Below are 23,954 nucleotides of genomic sequence, written 5' to 3'. Positions count from 1 at the left end.
GCAGTGAAGCGAATAATGAAATTATTATACTGAGATTAATGAAAAATGGCTTACAGGAGTATTAGCAGCCTAGGTCACAACTTTTTATCTATGTATAATTAATTTATATTAAGAACCTGGTTTGCCTTGAAGATGTGGTATTCCTCTTGTTCTGCTGGTCCAGATCATCAGTTTAGTAACACTGTGATGTAATTTCTCACGAGTGAACTGACTCATCATGGGAGGACAAGTCCATTTCTAGTATTCTCAAGGGACTCTGTATACTCAAGTGTTACTGTTCTGATGGAATACTAGAAATGGACTTGTCCTCCCATGATGAGTCAGTTCACTCGTGAGAAGTAAGATTGCCTAGATCCTGCCCCCAGCTTGCATGGATCCAGCCCCTGAGGCTTGGACCTCATCCAGCATTGGGAGGGGACCATGCTGGTGCTCCAGCCTCCTATCCAGCCATCTCCCTGCAGGGCTGGAGCACACAAAATCTACTAGCCTGGCCCCCAAGGCTCTGGTGTGCGAGGGGAATGTGGGAAGTGTCTTTATCCTCCTCAGTCAGGGGCCATGTCAGTGAGGGATTTTTGTTTGAGGTGTGTGTGGGGGGAGTGAGGGGATTTGGTTTCTCACTTGTGTGCACCCCCTGACTGATTTTTTTTTCCCCTGTGGCTCAACGGCCCCTGACTCAAAAGGTTCCCCACCCCTGAGCTTAAGGAATTATTCCCTTGGCTAACTGCAGTAGTAGGCTGTTATCCTTCTTGTGGGCTAGCTACTGATGGGGGTAGAACACACTGAGCCTGGGGTACTACACCTCCCCCTCAGGAAGTAATGGAACATCTCCATGATTTCTAGCCTCTTAAAATACTTTGGCTGGTTACTGAGTGGGAAAACTGTTTCTATGAGAGTAGCAAGAGCTCCAACAAGAAGAAACTGGCAGTCTAAAAATTTGGGCCGCCAGAATATCTTGAAGTTGTGAATAGTTCTAAAACTAATTCTTTAAATTACTATGTTGATGATCAACATGAGAAATTTAGTATGTATGTTGATACAGAGAGATTGTTTGGCTTGAGGGAAAATGATTATTTCATGAAGTATAGTGCTGAACTGCTCCTAGCTCTCTTGGGACCTCTATACAATAAAGATGAAGCTATTTTTTCAGAATTATTATATGAATACTTATACTCAAGGCCTTTCATTTGCCATGAACCAAAATAGCTCCCCAAATGGGTGTTATTAAATGTGGCAGCATGTATTAAAAACACTAACAACTTTTGAATGTTGTCAGATAAATTATTGTCCTTCATCAAACCCATTTGATAGCAGGAGTTAGTTCTGGATGGTTCACTCTTTTGAGGACAAAAATCTCAGAAGTTTGTATCTTCTTATGATGCTCAGTGAATGCTGTGCTGCCAGTTAACATCATAGATTTTCCAGGCTCTTATTTTTATTTAAAAAATGTACTAACCTAATGTAGGAGAGCAGTTTACCAAGGGAAGAGATGGATTCTTCATTTCTTGAAGTTTTCACACCAAGAATTAATGCCTTTTTGGACTATGCTTGAATCAAATACAAGTTACTGTGGTCAATACAGAAGTAACTAAATGCAATTTTAAGCTTGTGTTATAAAGGAGGTCAGACTAGATGATCTAATGGTCCCTTCTGGTCTTTAAATGAATGACTGTGTTAATTCTTTCTTTCCATAACATGCAACCACATGTGTAATGAATAGATACATAAAAACAAGCAAAAATGCATAAAGAAGTGATGCAAAAATCCATCCTAATAAGCCAGGCATGCAAATGTATTTCATCAGTTGTAAGAGGAACCTTTAAAAATAGATGTATTGATTAGCCTTACACATAATTTTTGGTATATTATACTAGCAGACCTAGAGATCAAATTTTCAAAAATAAATATCTGCCCAACCTCCCAATTCATATGTAGGGATGCACTTCCCCACTGATCCCAGGCTCCATGTGGCGCTGCCGCTTTGAAACACCATGGGGGAGCCTGGTGTTTGGCTCCTGGCAGCATTCCAAAGTGTCAGCACTGCGTGGAGCCTGGGATCAGCAGGGGACTCCCCCACTGACCCCGGGCTCTGTGCGGTGCTGCCACTTTGAAATGCCACATGCAGCCTGGGGACATCCCAGCTGGCTCCGGGCTGCATGCAGCATTTCAAAGCGGCAGCGGCAGCGCCACATGGAGCCTGGGGCCCAGGCTCCATGCAGCACTGCCGCTTTGAAGTATCCTCTTCTCTCCTCCCGTCTTACTGCCTCCATCAGAAAGAGGCAGCAAGGGTGGGGGAGCGACTATTTGCTTATCAGATAGTCGACTAGTCAACTAGTCCTTCACATCCTTACTGTGTACATGTCAGAATCAACTAGATGTTCTAGCAATCCCGCACCTCTTAAACTTTCCTAATCCGTGCAATAAAATAGCCACTCTGATTTTGTCTGCAAAGTATTCGCAACCATTGGTACTACCTTCATTTGAGGAGAATGAATTTCAGTTGCTGAGCAACAGCAGAGAGTTCTGGCCCATGTCTGAATAGCATGCTGCTGTCCCAGAGCTGCTGCCATTTCCTTACATGTCAGCACTGTAGCATAGATGGCGGCCATGGCATCTGCAATAGGTGCTGTGCAGTTGCTGTGCGCGTGTGTGTGTGTTATTGCAAGCTACTGATTGAGGTCAGCCCAAAATGGAGCGTGTGCAATCTTGCTGTCATTGTAGGACATCAATAGTTTGTAAGCTTATGACATCAGCAGAATCTTAGATGTTTGTAAATGACAAAAGTTTATTTTCTCAAGTACTTTTTGATAGTCTATTCCATGCTCTAGGTTTATCAAATGCTGCACACTGTGTAAGAGATTGTTTACCCAGGGAGAATAAATGACTTTTCGTTTCCATAGATCAGTGATATTTCCTACGATGCTGGATTATCTGCAGACTTAGTCCCATGTATATGCCCAGCAACTCTCTGTTAGCAGTGAAAACTTCAGAGTTTGTCCCATTACTGAGTCCTGGTATAAGTAGATACAACTCCAGCTGATATGTATCTTGAGACATAATATGTGATTTTTTTGATAGTATGTACCCAAGAAGCATTTAATCAGGGGTGGCGACTGGTGGCTCTTCTCCCCGAAAAGTGCAGCTCACGAAGCCGCTCCTGCGCCTCCCCCCCCCCCCCCCCAACGGCTCCTGTCTCTCCTGTGCTCACCCGGGCAGTGATTCAAAATGGTGCACAAGATGGTGGCTGTCCATGGGAGTGTGATATGGCCAAAAAGCCTAAGCTTATTTCTTAAAAGGGCAGCTGTTGTTTTTGTTTTTGTTTTTTTGCTTGACAATTCTGGTGTGCAGCTCTTCACGCTTTTTCCGCCGCTGTTTCAGCTCTTTGTTAAATGGATTGGCCACCCCTGCACTTAATGATTTACCAGTCCCAAAGTACGGATAACCTTTCCCTCTGATTATAGGCTTGATATCTCAGCATTGCCAGATTTTGCAATTAAATTGTAAGTCAGGTAATACATCTTATTTTTCATAAGACTCGGCTTCTGGAGTCACCTAATTACATATTAATGACAACTTCCTTTTTTTTTTTTATACATTTAAGTTTCTAAACCAGTGGTCGGCAACTTGAAGAGTCCAGCAAGGAAATCTGATTTCATGTCATGAAATAATTACCGTCAGCAAAATATCCTCCGGCATCACCCCTCCCCCCCAAGCTCCCAGTGGCCTCAGTTCTCTGTTTGCTGCCAATGGGAGCTGTGGGAAGTAGTGAACAGCATGTCCCTGCAGTCTCTTTGCCTGTAGGAGCTGCCCCTACAGCTCCCGTGAACAGAGATTGTCATCAGTGCTGAAGAGGATTATAGGTAGAGGAGCTACCTTTGCCATCTTCCATGCTATGTAGCAACTTACAGATTTCAGTCATTCTGAGTACACAGTAGGGAAGGCATTCTCGATCACGTACATGAGGGTATGTCTACACTACCACCCTAGTTCGAACTAGGGTGGTAATGTAGGCAACCGAAGTTGCAAATGAAGCCCGGGATTTGAATTTCCCGGGCTTCATTTGCATAAAGCCGGGCGCGCCATTTTTAAATGTCTGCTAGTGCGGACTCCGTGCAACGCGGCTACACGCAGCACGGACTAGGTAGTTTCACTAGGTAGTTTCACGAGGAGTAACGGTAGTTTGGACTAGGAAGCCTAGTCTGAACTACCTAGTCCGTGCCGCGTGTAGCCGCGCGGCACAGAGTCCGCACTAGCAGACATTTAAAAATGGTGGCGCCCAGCTTTATGCAAATGAAGCCCGGGAAATTCAAATCCTGGGCTTCATTTGCAACTCCGGTTGCCTACATTACCACCCTAGTTCGAACTAACAAACATCTGTTGGTGAGACGAGCTTTGGAGCTATACAGTCACTTGCCACCTTGCTAAGAGTTTATCTGGCTCCTTCACTTGGTCAGTATATTTTGTTATACTCTTAGCCAAGTTACTGGGGGCGTTGACCTCACTGCCACAGCTGAATCTTTCTCCAGTTTACAGCACACAGAGATATTCTGTTTCAAACTTGCTATTACCAACATGTTGATTACAAGGTTGAGTTCCTGCTTCTGAATCAAGCCCACACAACCCTCAGTGATGAATCTCACTGTGTGTCATTTGAAAATGATAGTGTATTATTTACTGCTGATGGTTGTCTACTCTGCTACATATGCTAAATTTCTTAGACATAATTGCATTTTACTCCAGTGGAGATGTAAGGAAAACAAAAAGCACATCTGAGTTTCTGCTTTTGGAGTTATTTGTGGAATGCATGGGTTGAGGAGGTAGATTGTTAAATATTTTATTAGCTGATGGGTTTTGCATGTTCTGCAGCTAATTAATTAATGATGTATTCAGACACAAGATTGGCTGTTCATCCATTCTTTTCTCTAGCACTTGCAAGAATCCTGTTCCAAAGAGCAAAGAGTATAGCCTAACATATGGTGTGCTGAGTGCTGCATATATGTCTGTTCTTCCACTGGTTTTGGAACTTTCCAATTAAAAAAAAATGTAGAGTTTATTAACACTATTCTTGGGAAAAGAAGGGGGATGAGGCGCACAATATGAAAATATCAGAATCAGGGATGGATATTGTTTTCATTTCAAGATAAGAGAATACAAATATTAGTTTCCCATAAGCCTCCCTTCTTTCAAAAAACTATTTGAAATATTGGACCCCGGAAAGCTTTGTAAGCAAGACTGCTTTCCCCTTAAAGGAGGATCTATTGTGTGAACAGTCTCTTAAGTCATCACTCTGTCCAGTTTTTGGTACCCTTAGAGTACTCTGTTTACCAAGAGGTCTATTCAAGGACAGCAAAAATAACAGGCTGAAAATTGACGTTTCTATATGCAAAAACATTATCATTGGTTCCAGGCTGACTCTTAGTCATCTTGGGCCTTGGGAAGTGTTAATTTGCAAAGGAAATTCCACGCAAGCTGGGAGAAGGAAGAAACATTTCTGGTATGCCAAATTGAAAAATAAAATGTTGGCTCTTGGAAGTTGCTCTTGGAGTTGGAATGTTCGAATAAGTCCTTGTGGATAGATTTTCTCTATCTGTATGAGTCTCATCCCAACTTAAGAAGAGTGTAGGCAGGTTGTTCAACTGTTCATGATAAATGTATTCTATAAATACAATTTCTCTGTGTGTAATGTATATAGACATACATTTGATTTTTGGACATGTTAACTATATATAATTTGCTAGCAATATACTTATAGGTAGCATGATAATGAGTATACTTAGTTCTAGACTTCTTGTTTTCATCCCTGTTAAAATAGAAATCCTGGTGCAACCTCACCTATGTTGTATTATAATCACTATTCCTTTTAGTTATATAGTTTTATTATACGCGGTCTCTCAAATGCAAACTAACTTTTAAAGATTCAACTGAAGTATCATTTTCTTAATTTCTCATAATTTAACTTCATAATTAGAGTACAAATATGGCAGAATGCCCTCTATCTTGCATGTAAAATTTGCTTCACTGAACAATTATGCTAAAATACAAATGTACAGTTTGGTATCTCAGTTTGTGGGTATGTCTGAGTCTATACCCTTGCCCTCACATCCATGTGTCATTTTCAATTAATGTCGTCTTCACCTCTTATGTCTGTTTTGGTGTGTTGGTCTGTATTGTGGTGCTATGCACTTGCAGTTTTCTGCAAATTAGATTGAACTCAGAATATGCAATGGAGGAGCAGGGAGGGATTATTTATTTTGGATATATTTGCAGAGTGAAGTTGAAAATTGAAGAAAATGGCCTGAAGTTTTGCTGGCGGAAGCACTCTGTTCCTTTTTAAGAAAATCAATTGTGCTTTCAGATAACATCATGAATACTGCACTAATGGAAGCAACTGGCAGAACCAAGCAATTAGAGCTGGAGGGCATTCTGTAAGGCTAGCACTTCAGGGCCATTGAAACCTATATATGGTCAAGTATTGCCCATACTGAGAGAAGCATGATTTGATGGTAATGGTAATGAACCTCCAGCTGAGCATTCAGTGTGCAGTTGATTTGGCTGTTCTGTGCCTTGATGAGGACTTTGAATGCCTCAGTATGTAAAAGAAATATTTGTAATTTACTCTCAGGTCATGCTGATTTACTGCCTGGATAGAAGTTAGGTCAATAGCTAATCAATAGAAAGCAAATTATCTGGGCGAGTCTCTTAACCCATTACTTAATCTACTTACCCTATCCTTTTTTGTTGCACAGTCAATAATGTACAACCCCCACTTCCTGTCTATTTGTGGATTGATAATGGTTTTGCAAAGATAGTGTGGGTTGGTAATATGGCATATTGTTTGTTTTATTTTTACTGAGTAATTGTATCCTTTAGTTTCTCTTTCATAATCTGTTATTTGACCAATATTGCCCTATAATTATCCTTCTTTGTCAGAGGATGAAAATAGCTCATTAAATTTTGTTATTTGGACAGTGTTATCAGCTGTTTGCAAACTCAGAATCGGGAAGTAAGGAAAAATAGGTAACTCCAATTTACCGTTCTCATATCACACAGATGAAATTGAACTTCAAAAATATTTATTTCTAAGCTCACTTGAGTATATACTTTCTACAGACTAACTTTTCAGTTCACTGGCATTTAGGTACTCAATTCCATCTAAACATACATATACAACTCTGAAATTTTATTCCTTTTAAGATACATGTTTTAAAGTTTTTCTTTTGCATCCATTTTGTCTTTGTTTTATGATGTCTTCTGTTTTTTAGTCATTTGTTTCTGTACAGTCCAAGGGGAATAGAGAGAGAGGATTTTATTCCACTTCAGTAATTATTAATTAACACTAGGGGCTTGAGTAATAATTAAGGGCTCAGAAACCTGGCCTTGGAGATAGCAATGTCGTTCTAAAAGTGTTTTCAGATCCCATTTCAAATCCATCAATCAGGTTTCCAAACAACAGTATAGTACCTCTGTCCGTGTGTGAGGGGTATTTGTCCAATTCTGGCCCTTCTGCAGAAATAAGTCCATCAGCTAATAAATCTTGTTGTGTAAGAAAACTGCTCTCTGACATATCTTTATAGTCTTTCATACAGCTTTTGAATTAGTCTCTTGAGTTATAGCTTGTTGGAGACTGCAGTGTGTTTGCTTCTTTTAAGATAATTTCCATTGCCTGTTGAGGGAAATAAGACTTTATCACACAAGCCCAGGTAAGAGGTAGGCATTGACAGAGGCAGTTCAGATGCTTTTGAAGTTTGATATTTACTGTTGTTTTTTTCAGGAGAGGAAAATTAAAGGGGGTTTGGAAATACAGGCAGTCCCCGGGTTACGTACAAGATAGGGACTGTAGGTTTGTTTTTTAGTTGAATCTGTATGTAAGTCGGAACTGGCGTCAGCCGCTGCTGAAACTGATCAGTTTCAACTGCGGCTGAATCTGGATGCCAGTTCTGACTTACATACAGATTCAACTTAAGAAACCCAGGTGTCCCCAAACTGATCAGCGGCTGATTCCAGGAAGCCTGGGGCAGAGCAACTCTGCCTCGGGCTTCCTGTAGTCAGCCGCTGGTCAGTTTCAGAAGCGGCTGACTTGGGGATGCCTGGGGCAGACAAGCTGGGGTGCTGCTGGGTTGCTCCAGTAGCGCGGCTCCTTGGCGCTACTGGAGCAACCTAGCAGCACCCCAGCTGCTCTGCCCCAGGCGTCCTGATTCAGCCGCTGCTGAAACTTACCAGCAGCAGCTGAATCAGGACGCCTGGGGCGGAGCAGCTGGGGTGCTGCCGGGTTGGTCCGGAGCGGCGCTGCGGGACCAACCCGGCAGCCCCCAGCTGCTCTACCCCAGGGGTAGGTAAGAAAAGCCTGGTCTGCTGGGGGAGGGGCACTAGCTGCACCTCCCCCTCCCCCAGCAGACCAGGAAGACTGGGCTGGCGGGACCGCCCAAGTCCTCCACGGCTTTGCTCCGTCTCCCTGGTCTGCTGACCTGGGAGACGCGGAGCAAAGCCGCAGAGCACGCGAGCAGCGGGACAGTCCAAGTGCGCCGCGTCTGTCCCACTGCTGGCGTGCTCCCAGGCTTTGCTCCCCATCTCCCTGGTTTGCTGGTCTGCAGGGAGATGGGGAGCAAAACCTTGGAGCACGCCCGCAGCGGGACAGCCCAGGCGCTCCCGGGCTGTCCCGCTGCGGACGTGCTCCAAGGCTTTGCTCCTGTCCCCCTGGTCTGCTGGGGGGGGGGGTCCAGCAAAACCGCTGGACCCCCCCCAGCAGACCAGGGACACCCGAGCAAACTAATGGGCAATAAGCAAGAAGTCATGACCTGTGACCCGTGTCCATGATTTGTATTAAAAATACCCCTAAGTAAATCTTAGCTGCTGCTGAGATTCAGGAGCACCCCCTCACAGAATAAGCGCCTGTAAAGCTGTACGCTTTTGGGGCTGCTCAGGAGAGATTTGAATCTTGCCCAGCAGATGAGCAGCGTGCCCACAGCTAGGTTTTTTCATTTCTACTGGTGGTGCACATTTGCACACACCTCAATGTATATAACAAAAATGATTCTGCACAAGGATGGAAAAGATTGCTCCTGAGGACGCTTCTGCTATTGAAGGGAAGTTCTCCAGGGCCATGCCAATGATGCTGGGGGCATGCTGAGGTCCTTCTGATACTGCTGTTCTGGGATGGGGGGAGGGGAAGAGAAGGGTTGAGGCAACCTCTTCCTCCCCAAAACCCCACCAATACTGGTGCTCCAGGAGACGGGCGGTGCCCTAGAGTCCCACCCCTGGAAAGCCTGGGACAAGGTGCCGGTGATCAACCTGAGCAGCAGTTGGTGTGGCTAGCCCTGGGGCAGCCCAAGCAGTGGCTGTTATCCAGTTACTTGAGCAGACCTGGGGTTAGCCACTTGAGAAGCCACAAAAGTCACAGATTTCCATGATCTCATAAAAGACTCTCAGTCTTATTCATTATACTTCTACATAAAAACATTGTACAGGCAATCCCCGACTTACGCAGATCCGACTTACGTCGGATCCGCACTTACGAACGGGGCTTTTCTCGCCCCGGAGCTCATAGTTCCATATACTCTTTGTAAGCCAAAAGTGCTTGTTTTATATAGTTCAAAGACACATACTGGTACAAAATGTGATTGTATTTTTGTATTCACAAGCACCACTAGAGTCTGCCACACTCCTTGTTAAGCTGGTTTATGTCCTTGTAGCTCAGCTGTGCTTTGTTTTGTCCACATATCCGTTCTCCAAAAGCTTCTCCCACTTTAAATTAGTTTAAATCTAAGATAATATATCAATAAGGAAATAAAGCTTTACTTTTGATGATTAAATGCTTAAGTTTTGGGTCTCTCATTGAGAGTACCCTATGACTTACTCACTCTTCACCCCTTCACTGAAACATTGAGGGAAGCCCTTCATTGAAGTTTGTGTAGTGTGAGGAGGGAATTAAGCATATAATTGAATTGCATGTTCTTAGGAACCTTATTGTAAATAAGACACTGTCTTCTAAGAGTTTTATTTGCTGTGTGTGTGTAGTTTACAAGTAGGTACTTTTTCTAAATAATTTATATTGTTCTGGGTTAGATTGTCACTTCCCATCCTTTGACAGTACTTTTCTATATTCATGAGACTTTGTTTCCCCTCACTTAACTAAAAAAAAAAACCCAAACCCTCTAGCTCCCCCCCCACCCTTACTGATGTGTCCCCTGACTGAGAAGGACACTCCTCCCTCATACACCATAGCCTAAAGGCGCCCAACCCCATGGTAGGATGGTGAGGGGTGGGGGTGGAGTGCCAGCATGGGCTCCCCAGTGTTGGGGGGGGGGGGGAAGAGCCCTGAGCCTCAGGGGATGAATCCAGGCAAGCCAGGGGCCACATCCCCCCCCCCCTCCCCCCCCGAGGCCTGAGATCCCTGCCCCTTCTCAAGACCGATCAGTTAGTTGACTTTCTGATGCTATATAACTTTACTTTTTGGTTTGCAGGTGTGTGGTGATGCTGTCTGAGGTTGTTTCCAACCTTGTAGAGGGCTGTTTTAAAAATCAAATTTTATTTTTTTTCTTAAATAGACAGACATATATTTATTATTTTGTTAGGTGTGGCTACATACAGTGAAGGAATTGCTATGAAAACACAGACAAATGGGGTTTGGAAAATACACAGTTTCTACAAAATCTAAATTTAGAGCTGTATAATGAGTAAGCTTTATTTGTTACAAAATGCTTTAATAACCATTGGTATGAAAAAAACCCCTTCAATCTACATGTTTTAATGTTGGAAATGGTTATGTAAAACATACTTAGATGTTTGAATATACAGAGTAAAGCACAATATGTTCAAGACCTGATTCATGCAAAGGGGAGAGGCTTTTTCTAATTGACCAGCTGGTAAATGTGCTTGTTGCAAATTTGCTTTTGAACTGTTCTAGAAAGGTTGGCATTGATGTTTTTTCTGACTTGTGATAGTCAAGTCACTGTGTGAATTTGTCCATCACAAAGAAAAAATTGTCATAAATATTTTGTTCCTGGCATAAAATGTTCCAGTTCCAAGCTGCGTTTTAATCAGCTCCAAATGAGTCTTTTAGGTTGTTTTTTGTTTGTTATACTTGAAAATAACATTTGGGTCTTTATGGTATTTCAAAGATTTTGCAACTTAGAAGTGAATAATAGCAACTTGTTAGTCACAGCATATTGAAGGGAGCTAGTTGTGTGAGGGGAAAGGCAAATGTCTTCGGCGGGTCACGATTCTTATACTGGACTTTGTGTTTTCAGCTCTCTGTTAATCAAAACATTTAATTCTCACAAAACTCCTATGATGTAGGTGGTTATTACTATCTTCATTTTATACAGTATTGGAGCTAGGCTTAAGCATTGCTGGAGTCCCAAGCAGCTTATGGGGCCCTAATTTAGTGTTACTCCCAAAATACTATTCATTTGATCTCACATTAACTTTTTAACAAATGTGTTGGGGTGTGTGTGGTGTTGGTATATTTTTTTGATGTGTGGATATAGTGTAGTTAGTATTTTTAAAGGTTCAGAGCTTTCCCCTGACCCCAAGAATTCCCTGCGTAGGATACTCAACAAGCTAGTACTATGCTTCCACTCTCCTTTTCTTTTATACATGGGAGAAATGGAACTGCAAAGGTGAGGGCCACTTTAGTCACATTTATTACCAGTTACTCTCATGAGTAATCCCACTGACCTCATTGAATCATAAAACACTTGGCCAGAGCCTCACACCGGGTGGAATTCCGCTACGACATGAGCTCAGTCTGGTACCTCTTGATGCACCCAGTTACTGGCATCCTATCACTGCTGCATCTTGCTTGCTAGTGTAGGAATTGAACTTTGAGAACTCAGTTTTTAAAAGCTTTTTCTTACTGGAAAATTCAGGGACACTACTGCTAAAGCAGCACAAGAAGTCTTTACATGTTGTTTTAAAATGTGTCCAATTCTGACAGGGCATGGCCCTATCTGGCAGTGCTGCTCTGTGAGCCTTATTGCTACACTAGTGTGAATGAAAACAAACATGATGTTGACTGTTCCAAAACACAAATGAAGAGAGGATTATTCTCCAATGTCCTTTTAAAGCTACATTTCTGAGTAGAAGTACAAATCCTCCGTATTTTGCTGCAGAGTAAGTATCAACAGCGTGAACTTTCTATTCCTGCTCAAATGAAATCACAAGATATTAATTATACAAAGACATAGCAGAAACCATTTCTTTCTACTTGAAGGATATAGGATTGGGGAATGAAAGAGGTAATGGTCAGAGAGTATACCCAGGAGAGCTTTGTAAATAACTTTTTTTTTTTTTTATTTTGCTAGCTTAACCAAAAAGGTTAAAAAATATACTGTCAGTTTAAACTAAATGTTTTGTTTGACCCAAAATAAAATATTTTATTTTCTAACTTACCATTAATTAAAAAAAAATTGAGGAAAAATATGATTTTTTTTAATATAAAAATGTTTTTGACTTAATATGTTGGATTATTTAACAGAGTTTGGTGACGTTTACATGAATTCATGAGATGTTTTGATTGACCCAAATCTTCATTTAAAAAACAAAACAACTGTGCAAAATGGTGTCCTCTAATCCTAGGCATCTGGACAATTTTGAATTAACTTTTTTTCTTAGTCTGATAGATTATTCTGCAAGTTATTTGCGAACACACATGAATAACTTTACATTCACAGTTACAGCTATTGAGAATTCTCACATATGTAAAAATGTTTGCAGGATTGTGGCAAATGCATCTGCTTGTGCTGATGCCTTATATCTGTGACAGCATTCAAATAAACAGGCTTGGATCACTTAGTTGATCCTCACATGTAACTATTAAATGAATGCACATAGGCTGGACATTTTATTTAGTATAAAATTAGGGACTCAATCAAGTGCATGTTGTAGGCTTGATTCCCCTCTCACATAAGTCTAAAGGAGGTCCAACTCTCGTCAGTGTAAAACTGCTCTATGTGGACAGAAAATCAGACTCACTGTCTCTGAATGTGGGAGAGAGACAGTTTTTTCTCTCTCGTAAACAGAGAAACTAGGCAAATCAAATGCCAAGAAGGGGGCGTGGGGTGGGGAAACTATATTACTGCACCTTTTATGTTATGAGATTTTAAATGCACAATAGCCAACATGTCCTAAGGTACAACCGGATTCACTCCAATCCCACAAACACCTACAGGGTCTCTATCAAGCATTCTTAAAACTTAAATACCCACTCAGGAAAGTGAAAAACAGATTGACAGAGCCAGGCTAGTACCCAGGCATCAGCTCTTCAAGACCGGCCCAACAAACAAAATAACAGAACACCACTAGTCATCGCCTATAGCCCCCACCTTAAACCTCTCCAGCGCATCATTAACAATCTATAATCCCTCACAGGCCTTAGGAGACAACCTATTCCTCTCTACAGCAACCCCCTAACCTGAAACACATTCTCTCAAGCAACCGCACATCACGCCTCAATCATACTCCCAAAGGAACATATCCCTGCAATAAACTCTGATGCCAACTCTGTCCATAAATCTACACAAGCAACATCATCACAGGACCTAACCACATAAGTCACCACATCAGAGGCTCATACAGCTGCACATCCACTAATGTGAAATATGCCATCAAGTGCCAGCAGTGCCCCTCTGCCATGTATATTGGCCACACTGGATCGTCTCTACAACAAAGGATTAATGGACGCAAGTCAGATATTCAAAATGGTAACACACAGAAACCTGTTGGGGAACATTTTAACATGCCTGGACACTTGCTAATGGATCTAAAAGTGGCTATCCTCTTACAAAGTAATTTCAGGAACCATTAGAGCAGTGGTTTCCACCCTGGTCCGCGGACCAGTGCTGGGCCATGAACTGCTGGCTGCTAGGCTGTGGCAGGTGTCATGCTAGGACCCAGCAGCAGCATGGGGCTGGGTAGGGGCTGCAGCAGGGCGGGTGTTGTGCTAGGACCCAACAATAGGAGATGGGGGAAGTGATCGCTGACACAGACCCAGCAGCAGGAAGCGACTTGCAGCCACTGCTCACGGGGACTCTGTGACCAAGCTCTGAGCTGGATCCTTGAGCCCCAGCAGCCGGGAAGGGGAAATCGCCAGCAGGTCCAGTCCTGCTGCTCCCCAGGAGCCTCTCCCAGGGTAGCATTCCTAGCCTGGCCGGGGTCCTGCCCAAGAGGGTCCCCCCGTGCTCCAGAGCTGCAGAGGGAGGGTTTGACCTCAGGCAGCTCTCAGCAGAGCTGGCTGTGATCCCTGCCTGGGCCCAGGGAAGCTGCCACCAGCTCCCAGTGTGTGTGGGGAGAGTTGGGAGGAGGTTAAAGGAGTGAGAGGGTACAGAGATGTGAGGGGCAAGTGGACATGCAGGAGGTGCTGAAGGGAGGTTGGGGGATTCATGGGAAACGGATGGGTGCAAAGGAGGGAAACTCTAAGGTGGATCACAGGGAGGGAAATGGGGATGTGAGGAGGGAAGGCTGGGGGGAGACTTTGGGAGCAAGAGCAGCCTGGCTGGGGAAGGGAGAGACAAGGCAGGGGTTGTACAGAAGGAGATGGGGGAGATACAATGGCAGCTCCCCCACCCAATGGGGCCGGAGGAAGTGGTGGCAGTTGGGGGCACCAGCTCCTATACCCCTGACAAAATTTCAGTTGCTAAATAGGGTGCCCCACGTGCCCCCTGCCCCTGTGGGTACCCTTTCCTGTGCCCCTCCCTCTGTGGGCACCAGTCACACCTGGGGTAGAGACATTTTCTGTGAATTTTTTTTAGTGTTGTAGATATCTGCAAACTCTGATGCATTATGACATGTATTGTGTGCATGCAGATGCGATGTAAAATAACATGTGACCTCTTAAAATTAATTGCTGTAATGGTTATGCAAATATGCAACTAAAATGTTACCGGTCCTTCAGAAGTATGTGAATGGGTTTGCCGGTCCACAGTATAAAAAGGTTGGGAACCAATGAGCTAGAGAGAGAGTCTGTGGAACTTGCCTTCATATGCAAATTTGACACTTCATCCAAGGATTGAACAAAGACATATCTTGGATGGGTTGTTATATTCAACACTCAAATGACATCAAAAGCTAAGTATTGGGCACTTAGAGTCCAGTCTTAGCCTCATTTAGCACGGATACCTTAATTCACAGGGTTTTTTCCCCCTCCCCTCTTTTTCTGCTATATATTTGCACCACTGCACCCCTTGCTCCATATTTGGCATCTGAAGAAGTGAATTGTGCCCATGAAAGCTCATGATACTATCTGTATTTTTGGTTTAGTCTCTAAGGTGCCCACAGGACCATTCATTGTTTAAGTTTTAGTAGTCAACATGATCTTTTTATTGTGTAAGTGCCTGCCTTGAAGGATATGGCCCAATAAGTGTAGCAGTGCAGCTGTAAATATGACACGTTGCAGGTACGTGAAACCTCCCTATAATGGCATTCAGTGGCTTGTACTAAAAGTGTTGTGTTACAGCTAATTGTGAAAACCACCACCACCACCAAGGGGGGAAAAAAGGGCCTGATCCTGAAAGTTGCTGAGTGCTTTTTGCAAGGGATTGGAATATTTTACCAAATCGGGCCCTGGTTTTGTGAGGTGTCCATTGTTTTTGCTTTTACTTTCTTTTATTTGTTGCTGTTCTTACCTACTTGATGCATACTTTGAAGCTTCAACAGTGAATAGAAAACACATTTTTGGTTCTATTTAGTGTTCTCTGTAAACTGAGTGCTTGGGCAGCTTCCCAGGAGGAATTTGGATTCCTTCCAGCTGATCAGCAGACTGCCCACAGCTGATCAGCATGTGATTCTACTAGTGGTGCCCATCCGCACATGTCTCGGTGCACGTAACAAAATGTATTCTGAACAATGGCAGGAAAAAAATTAGAGGAAGCATCAGTCCTTTGGGTAAAGTGGATTTTAGCAAAAAAGGCAGACCTTCTTTATAGTAGGAATCCTGTCAGTTTGCAAGATTTAACATTTATCTGTTTTTTTTTAAAAGCATGAAAGCGTTTAAATCTGGAGTCGTAATAGGGCCAAATACTTAAACACAGTCTTCTGTACATACCTTTTGTATATTAATTGATTTACTCAGACAAGTCATACAGCATTGCCAATTACTATTCAACTTATAAAGCGCAAATGCTTGTCTTTATGCAGAGGTGACTGTTTAGTCTGCAGAAGAGACGAGTGAGGGGGGATTTGATTAGCAGCCTTCAACTTCCTGTAGAGAGGTTCCAAAGAGGATGAAGAGACACTGTTAATAGTAGTGACGGATGGCAGAACAAGGAGCAATGGTCTCAAGTTAAAGTGGGGGAAGTCTAGGTTGGATATTAGGAAAAACTATTTCACTAGCAGAGTGTGTCTAGACTACAGGGCTTTTGCGAAAAAAAGTGGCCTTCTTCGAAAAAACTTCCCCTGCATCTAGACTGCTGCTGCATTCTTTCGAAAGTAAATCGAAAGAATGCAGCAGTTTTTTTGACCACAGAAAATCTTGTTTAATGAGGAATGATGTCTTTTTTTGAAAGTGCTCTTTCCAAAAAAGGCACTATGTATTGCAAACTGTCCTTTTTCGAAAGAGAGCATCCAGACTGCCTGGGTGCTCTCTTTCGAAAAAGCGGCTGGCTTTTTCAAAAGTACTGGTTGTAGTCTAGACGCTCTTTTTCAAAAGAGGCTTTTTCGAAAGCATCTTTGCAATGGGTTACCTAGGGAGGTGGTGGAATCTCCATCCCTAGAGGTTTTTAAGTCTCGGCTTGACAAAGCCCTGGCTGGGTTGATTTAGTTGGGATTGGCCCTGCCTTGGGCAAGGGGCTGGACTTGATGACCTCCTGAGGTCTCTTCCATTTCTGTGATTCTATGATTGCTTGTGCTGTTTTTGGATTGAAGGCCATTTTGAAAATGTGTTACTCAGTATATGGATGAAATTTCTTTTGAGATACTCCAATTATATTTAATGGAGTTCATATGTTGGATTTGGATTACTTAGTACTGCTTTTTCTAAAAAAATAAATAAATAAAAAGCTTAAGTGGTTTGTTTGCCGTTCCAAACTTTAAGAACACTTTGTTGACTTACAAAATGGAAGAGCTGAAATATATGTATGCTTTTGTGACTTCTGCTCTGTTACTTTCCAGCTGTCTTGCATCATCTTCTTGAAAATATTTGACATCGCTCTTTGAGATTTCTCACTGGAAGGTTTTAGAAATCTGGTGTGAGTGTTGCCCTCATGCCCCTGCAGTTCTAGTTTCTGTACTGACAAACCCAGCCTGGCTTTGATTCCTCCTCCTCCTCCTCCTGAATTTCAAGTAATGTACTTTAGTAATGTCTTTTAGTCATCATCTTTCAAGATGGTTGCATTTCAACATGTACGTTATTTTGAGGCCTTGCCATTCTTTTTCGTATGAGCCTGCCTGAACGTCATTGTCCTGGGCAGGGGATCCAAAGTTGAAATCCAAAGGTCAGATCTAGACAAGGGGTCCTGTAACCTGAGCCCTGCCACCCAGAGCTGGAGGTGGGCCTGGATGCTAAGTGGGAGGGCTGCAGCCTGGTTAGGCCCATATGTGGCTATGCCCGTTTCAAACTCACTTTGTTAACTTAGGCTAGATTTCAAACTAATGGTGTCCCATTAGTATTATAAACTTTCTTTGCTACAATATTATACTGAATACACCTTGTTTGTTTTCATTCGGCTGGTCTTTCCTCTACACAAGCAATTTCAATTGAAATATGTTTTAAAATAGGATTAAAAGTTTGCAGCTATAGGGCCTAATCTCTCAAATATTTAAGCAATGCATGTAACTGTGTATATGTAATTAGCCCCACAGAAGTCAAAGGGACTCCTCATACAAGTAGAACTATGCCACTTACATCCATAAGTTACAGAGCACATACTTTAGTGATTTTAAGAACCACCCACCTGCTTGTAACACTGAAACAGTCTGTCATGAAAGATTAAGGACTGCTCATCCCCTAATGCCTTATCAATTATGGACAGACCAGTATGTCTTTGCAGAATCAGACTAGAGGCTGCTTTTAAAATAGCAAATCAGCCTAATTACCTTCTCTAAATCTAGGGTTGCCAACTTTTTAATTGCACCTGCCCTTTTCCCGAGGCCCCACCATTCTCTCCATCCCAATTCCCTCTATCACTCGCTCTTCCACCCCCCCCACTCACTTTACTCCCTTACTCACTTTCACTGGGCTGGGGCAGGCTTCAACTGGGGTTGCAGGCTACAGGATGAGGAAGGGGTGAGGGCTCTGGCTGAGGGTGCAGACTCTGGTGTGAGGCTGGGGGTGAGGGGTTTGGGATACACGACGGGGCTCTGGGGTGGAGCTGACAGTTTCCGAGTATGGGTATGGGCTCAGGCTGTGGGAGAATGTATTAAATCTTTGCCAGGATCAAGTCCTAGGGTTGTGTATGAGCTATGGTTGAGTGTATAAGAACTGTTGTATTCACCTACATGGTTCATCTTTTCATTTTCCCCTGTAAAGAGTTTAAAGATACCTGGTATATGAAAATCACTATATAAAACAAAAGTCCATTCTGTTCAATTCAGTTTTTAGCTTGGTTTTGGAACCACCATTTCACAATGCAATAGGGTTAGTACGGCAATTGATTTTTAGAAAGAGAGCTTTGTTTCTTGAAAAAACTGGGTGATTGTTCCAGCCTTTGATCACAGGCTAATGAGCTCAAATTCTGTTGTGGTGTGCTTTGAGTGATGCAAGGGACTCATTAAAATGAATGGTTTAGAAAGTAAATCTGTAAAAGTTAGTGCATTCAGTGACTGTTGTTCCTGCCTCTGTATAACTTTGTCAGATGAAAATATCATTTTACGTCTGTTTTTCTTTTTAAACTGTTGGTTTAAAAATGGCATTCCTTTATGTATTTTTATTAGTAATATCCATGTCTTGTTGCATCCTTTTGAATTGAATTTATTCACCAAAACGGCATTTATTCCTAAAATCTAGACAGTTGTATTTGATTACTGTGTGTTTATTTTATAAATAAGTACATCTTGGATTTCAATTATTGTGTTGAGACTTTTTTTGAGTGCCTGTGTGCTAAGGCATCCCTGACAAATCTCAAAGGGGTAGCTATGTGTGTTTGTATCTGCAAAAGGTGTCCTGTTAGTCTTTATAAGAGATTTATTTGGGCATAAGCTTTCATGGGTAAAAACCACTTTGTGAATGTATCTAAGTGGTTTTTAACCACAAAAGCTTAGTCTTTAAGGTGCCACAGGACCCCTCATTAAGGCACCACTGCTCATTCTTGCTTTAATCTCTTTGCTTATCTTTCTGTAGAATATTTACAAACGCAAAATGCATATGTAGCAGTGACCTCTAAAATTTGCAGCAGAGATGTTTCTTTTAGATTATACTGTCACAAATGTAGATCTGATGAGTACACCTTCTCAAAGAGTTGTCCCACAGAGATCTTCCACTTTCACATTTGTGATTTTTTTTTTCAGTGTAGATCCCTTCCTTTGGCTTCATTAGTGTGTCCCAGTTAAACAAGCCACAGTGGAAACCATTCCAATAACAAGTAAATAATTCTGTAAATGCCTTGAGGCTGTACAGAGACAATTATAGAAGCAGACATTTTGAAGCACTCTTAGTGGGAGACGTGTGGAGAGACAGAGTCAGGGAATGAACATACAGAAAGAGACAAAAGACAAACGGGGTTAACATCATTTGGAAAGTTATTAATGACAGGAAACACAGGGCAGATCAATGGAGGCAATAGTATCCCCCAGGCATGCGGAAGCAGGGTTTTGATTGGCAGAATAGAGGGCGTACAATTAAGAGTAAATACATAGGAAATGGGAGGTAGGGAAGAATAAGAATGGAGAACACAATAGAAGTAGCCTGCGGGCAGAAATGCCAGATGATCCCACATTGAGAAAAAACAAATTAGAGATGAATTAACAACAGAAAGGTCTGAATAACTAGTGTATGGGCTGAGAGGATGAGAGAAAATTCAGTGTATCATTGCAATGCAGACTGGAGGGTAGGGTTGCCAGATGGTTTTTATCAAAAATACTGAATCCCCCTCCCGCCCCCCCAAAAAAACCACTGGGGGAAAAATTCTGTTGGGGGGGGGAGGGGAAGACAAAAGTTGTTGAGCAAAAAAAAAAGATAAAACTGCATGGCCTCTTTAAGTGGGGAGAGGTTGAACACTAAGACCCAGGGAAGGCATTACTTCCCCTTGCTTCAGGTCTTTTTGCTGGTGGCCATCTTGTTTTCTCGATGAGCTCCCCCCTCAGGTAAGCAGAGGGGCCAGGGTCTGGGCCCAGTTGCTGAGTGTGTCTTAGGGTTGCAGGGTATCTGGTATTTTTGTCTCCTGTCGGGGAAAAAAACAGAAAATACCAGACATTTTAAGTGTCCGGTATTTTCTGAATTTTTTTTACCAGACAGGAGGCGAAAATACCAGACTGTCTGGGTCAATACCGGATACCTGGCAACCCTACTGGAGAGAGAAAGCAGTCCTGGAAAGTGCTGGATAATCACACTGCCATGTAAAAACTGTTCAGCACTACCCTGGTTTGGGTCTGAAGAGAGAATCTGGAAAGTTTAAAAAAAGAAAACCCCAAAAAACCAAGGACGAGAATGTGGGGGAAAAGTAACTGTATTCACACCAAAACTGTATGCACATACTAAAACTTGCCTTAAAAATTGTAATTATACAAATAACTAAACCATTCAATACTATTGCTTACATAGTTATACATATTGTGTAATACTTGGCATAATCGGGATGGACAAAATTTTTACCTATGGAAAGCGGTCAGGTGCAGTGGACTATTGCTGGCCTCTGCAGTGACCTACTGTATAACTTTGGGCAAGTCACTCTATCTTCATTTGCCTTAGCTACCTCTTGTGTAAAATGATGATGGTAATACTCACCCCAGTTTGTAAAGCACTATGAGGCCTATATACAGCAAGCCTGGTGGGAGAGTGAGTGATTAGTTTTTGCCTGCCCAAAGAGCTTGTAATATAACCATCCTTTTAAACATTGAAATATAAAATGTTTGTCAGTTCTGAGGGAATGAACTAGGAGGAAAAGTTGAGTGATTTAAATACGTGTGTGGTGGAGAAACAGAAGATGCAAAGGGATGCGAGGACTACTAGTGTGTGTGTGTGAGGGGTTTAAAGTCAGAGATTGTGAGAGAGAGAGATGCTCAAAAAGAGGGAAAATGATAAAGGATGGTGGAAAGGAGAGAGGGGGAGAGATGTTAGTCTAGGAAGAGTGGGTGGTGATACAATATTGAAGGCTGCACTGAGGTGAAGAGCAGCAGGAAGAAGGAAGTAAGTTCATAGATTTGTAAGATCCAAGGCTAGAAGGGAACATTGTGGTCATCTAGGCCAATGGTGATCAACATTTTTGTACTGCGACTCCTTTCATATAGGAATCCTCTACACGGGTTTGGGCTGTTGGCTGGAGCCCCCACCAGACAAGGGGCTGACAACCTATGACCTCCACGTAATAACCTCGTGTTCCTCTGGGTCACAATCCTCAGATTGAGAATCTATGTTCCAATGGTTAAATCACTCTGGCCATGTCTATGCAGCAGCATTATTTCGTAGTGTGAGTCTACACAGCAAGCCCATTATTTTTAAATAAATTCTTACTCCGACTCCTGTAACCTTCATTATCTGAGGAGTAAGGGAAGTCGGGGGAAGAGTGCTTTATTTTGAAATCACTGCTATGTAGACAGCTTCAGAAGTTGAAATGAGCTACATAATTAGCATAGCTCAAGTTGTATAGCTTACTTTGAGTTCAGCCCTGCTGTGTAGGCGTGTCCTCTGTGCCCACCTTAATTCCCCTCTGAATTTGTGTAACTTTAACTCCCAGTTATTGGATCTTGTTGGTAACTACAGCACATATAACGCAGTTTAATTAAAGTCTCTTGAGGGGGGTGTCATCTGAGGGGTGAAAGGGAGTTATTCTCATCTACTTTAATGTCTGTCTAACCCCAATCTATATGATTTATTATTTGTTTATACTTGGGTTGCAGTAGTGCCTAGGTGTACTGGTCAAGAATTAGAGCCCTATTGTGGTGAGGACTGTGCAGGCATACAGGAAAAAGTCCCTGTCCCAGTGAGCGCTCTCACTAGGTACTGACAAGATGCAGAGGATAAGACATATCTGGTGGCACAGTATCTGGATATGCAGTATTGAGAATACAAAACTTGGAATAAGTAATTTTAAATCTCAGTATATTTTCATATGTGACTAGGCGGATATCCACGGATTTGTGGATCAGTAACCAACTCCAGTTATGCATTTCAAAGATGGCCCGCCACGTGCAGCCTGGGGCCAGCAGGAAGTCATTTTTGAACTGTGCAGGTGTGCATTTCAAAGCGGAAGTACCCACACAGAGCCTGGGATCAGCTGGGGACTCCCCAGCTAACTCCAGGTTCTGTGGAAATGCTCCATGCAGCGCTGCTGTTTTGAAACGCTGCAGTGGTGTTTCAAAGGGGCAACGCCATACAGCTGATCCTGAACTGTGTGTGGCCTTGCCCCTTTAAACTTCTGCCATGGCGTTTCAAAGTGGCAGTGCCGCACGGAGCCCATACCCAGGCTCTGTGCGATGCTGCTGCTTTGAAGTACCGTCTTTCCCCCCCTTTGCTGCCTCTATCTAATAGGGGAAGCAACTCGTCGACTTTAATAATTTTTGTTGCTCTTCTGTGAACCCTCTCCAATTTCTCCAGATCTTTCTTGAAATATGGTGCCCAGAACTGGACACAATACTCCAATTGAGGCCTAATCAGCGCAGAGTGGAGCGGAAGAATTGCGTCTCATGTCTTGTTCGTTACAACACTCGTGTTAATGCAGCCCAGAATCATGATTGCTTTTTTTTGCAACAGTGTCGCGCTGTTGACTCCTATTTAGCTTGTGGTCCGCTATGGCCCCCTAGATCCCTTTCTGCAGTACTCCTTCTTAGACATTAGCTTCCCATTCTGTATGTGTGAAATGAATTGTTCCTTCATAAGTAGAGTACTTTGCATTTGTTATTAAACTTCATCCTGTTTACCTCAAAACGTTTCTCCAGTTCATATCATTTTTAATTATGACCCTATCCTCCAAAGCACCTAAAACCCTTTCCAGCTTAGTATCATCTCTAAACTTAATAAATGATAAAGATATTGATCAGAGCCAGTCCCAAAACTGACCCCCTGTGGAACCCCACTTGTTATGCCCTTCCAGCATGACTGTGAACCGTTAATAGATACTTTTTTAGAATGAATTTTAAAACCAACAAATAGTCTGTTAGCACTTTAAAGACTAACAAAACATATGGATGATATCATGAGCTTTTGTGAGCACAGCCCACTTCTTCAGATGACCGGAGTGTTGACACTCTGTTTTAGCAGTGATTGCCATATAAGCTCTTATTCCTGCCCTCTTTATTTCTAAGAGTTAATAAATAATGGGTTTAGAATATGTGCAGAATGTATTTAGAGTAATACAATACAAGGTGACTATTTTTTTCTTTTCCAGAAGGAGACCAAGGGGCAGTTTCTCATAGATCATATCTGCAACTATTACAGCTTACTGGAAAAAGACTATTTTGGAATTCGATATGTCGACCCTGAGAAGCAACGGGTATGTAGATGAACACTGGCACTATTATAAATGTTAAAATCGAAACTTCCCACATAATTTGACAAACACTATTCAACTCCATCTTTAAGATATTTCATCACCTTACTGGTGCTGCCCATGATTATAGACTTGACCTCTACTGCCTGGTCGAGGGCTGCAGAGGTAGGTGTTTGGCATGGTCCACGGTGTTTCCCTATCTGTGTGTACTTCAGACGGCCAGCCCCGATATATTTTTGGGCATTGGCCATCAACTCCTCGATCTTTGCCTGCAGGGCCAGTAAACCCTCCTCTAGGTACTTACTTCCGCCATGCCGCTCAGGATCTCATGTTAGGTTACTTATCACTGCCAAAGTGCGATAGAGCCACACTCCATCAACTCAT

General features: G+C 42.6%; 1 protein-coding gene across 1 annotated transcript in view; it reads left to right on the top strand.

The window, feature by feature from the left end:
* LOC102459043 (FERM domain-containing protein 3) overlaps positions 1-23,954 on the top strand; it is a 202,675-nt gene that overhangs the window by 64,066 nt on the left and 114,655 nt on the right. Inside the window, exon 2 of the mRNA XM_075931758.1 lies at positions 23,469-23,573. Within this exon, the coding sequence (XP_075787873.1) occupies positions 23,469-23,573 (105 nt within the window). The remainder of the gene's footprint in view (positions 1-23,468; positions 23,574-23,954) is intronic.

Source organism: Pelodiscus sinensis, chromosome 6 (genome assembly GCF_049634645.1).
Source record: "Pelodiscus sinensis isolate JC-2024 chromosome 6, ASM4963464v1, whole genome shotgun sequence".
Classification (NCBI taxonomy): Eukaryota; Metazoa; Chordata; order Testudines; family Trionychidae; genus Pelodiscus; species Pelodiscus sinensis.
This window is presented reverse-complemented; position numbering and strand designations above follow the sequence as displayed.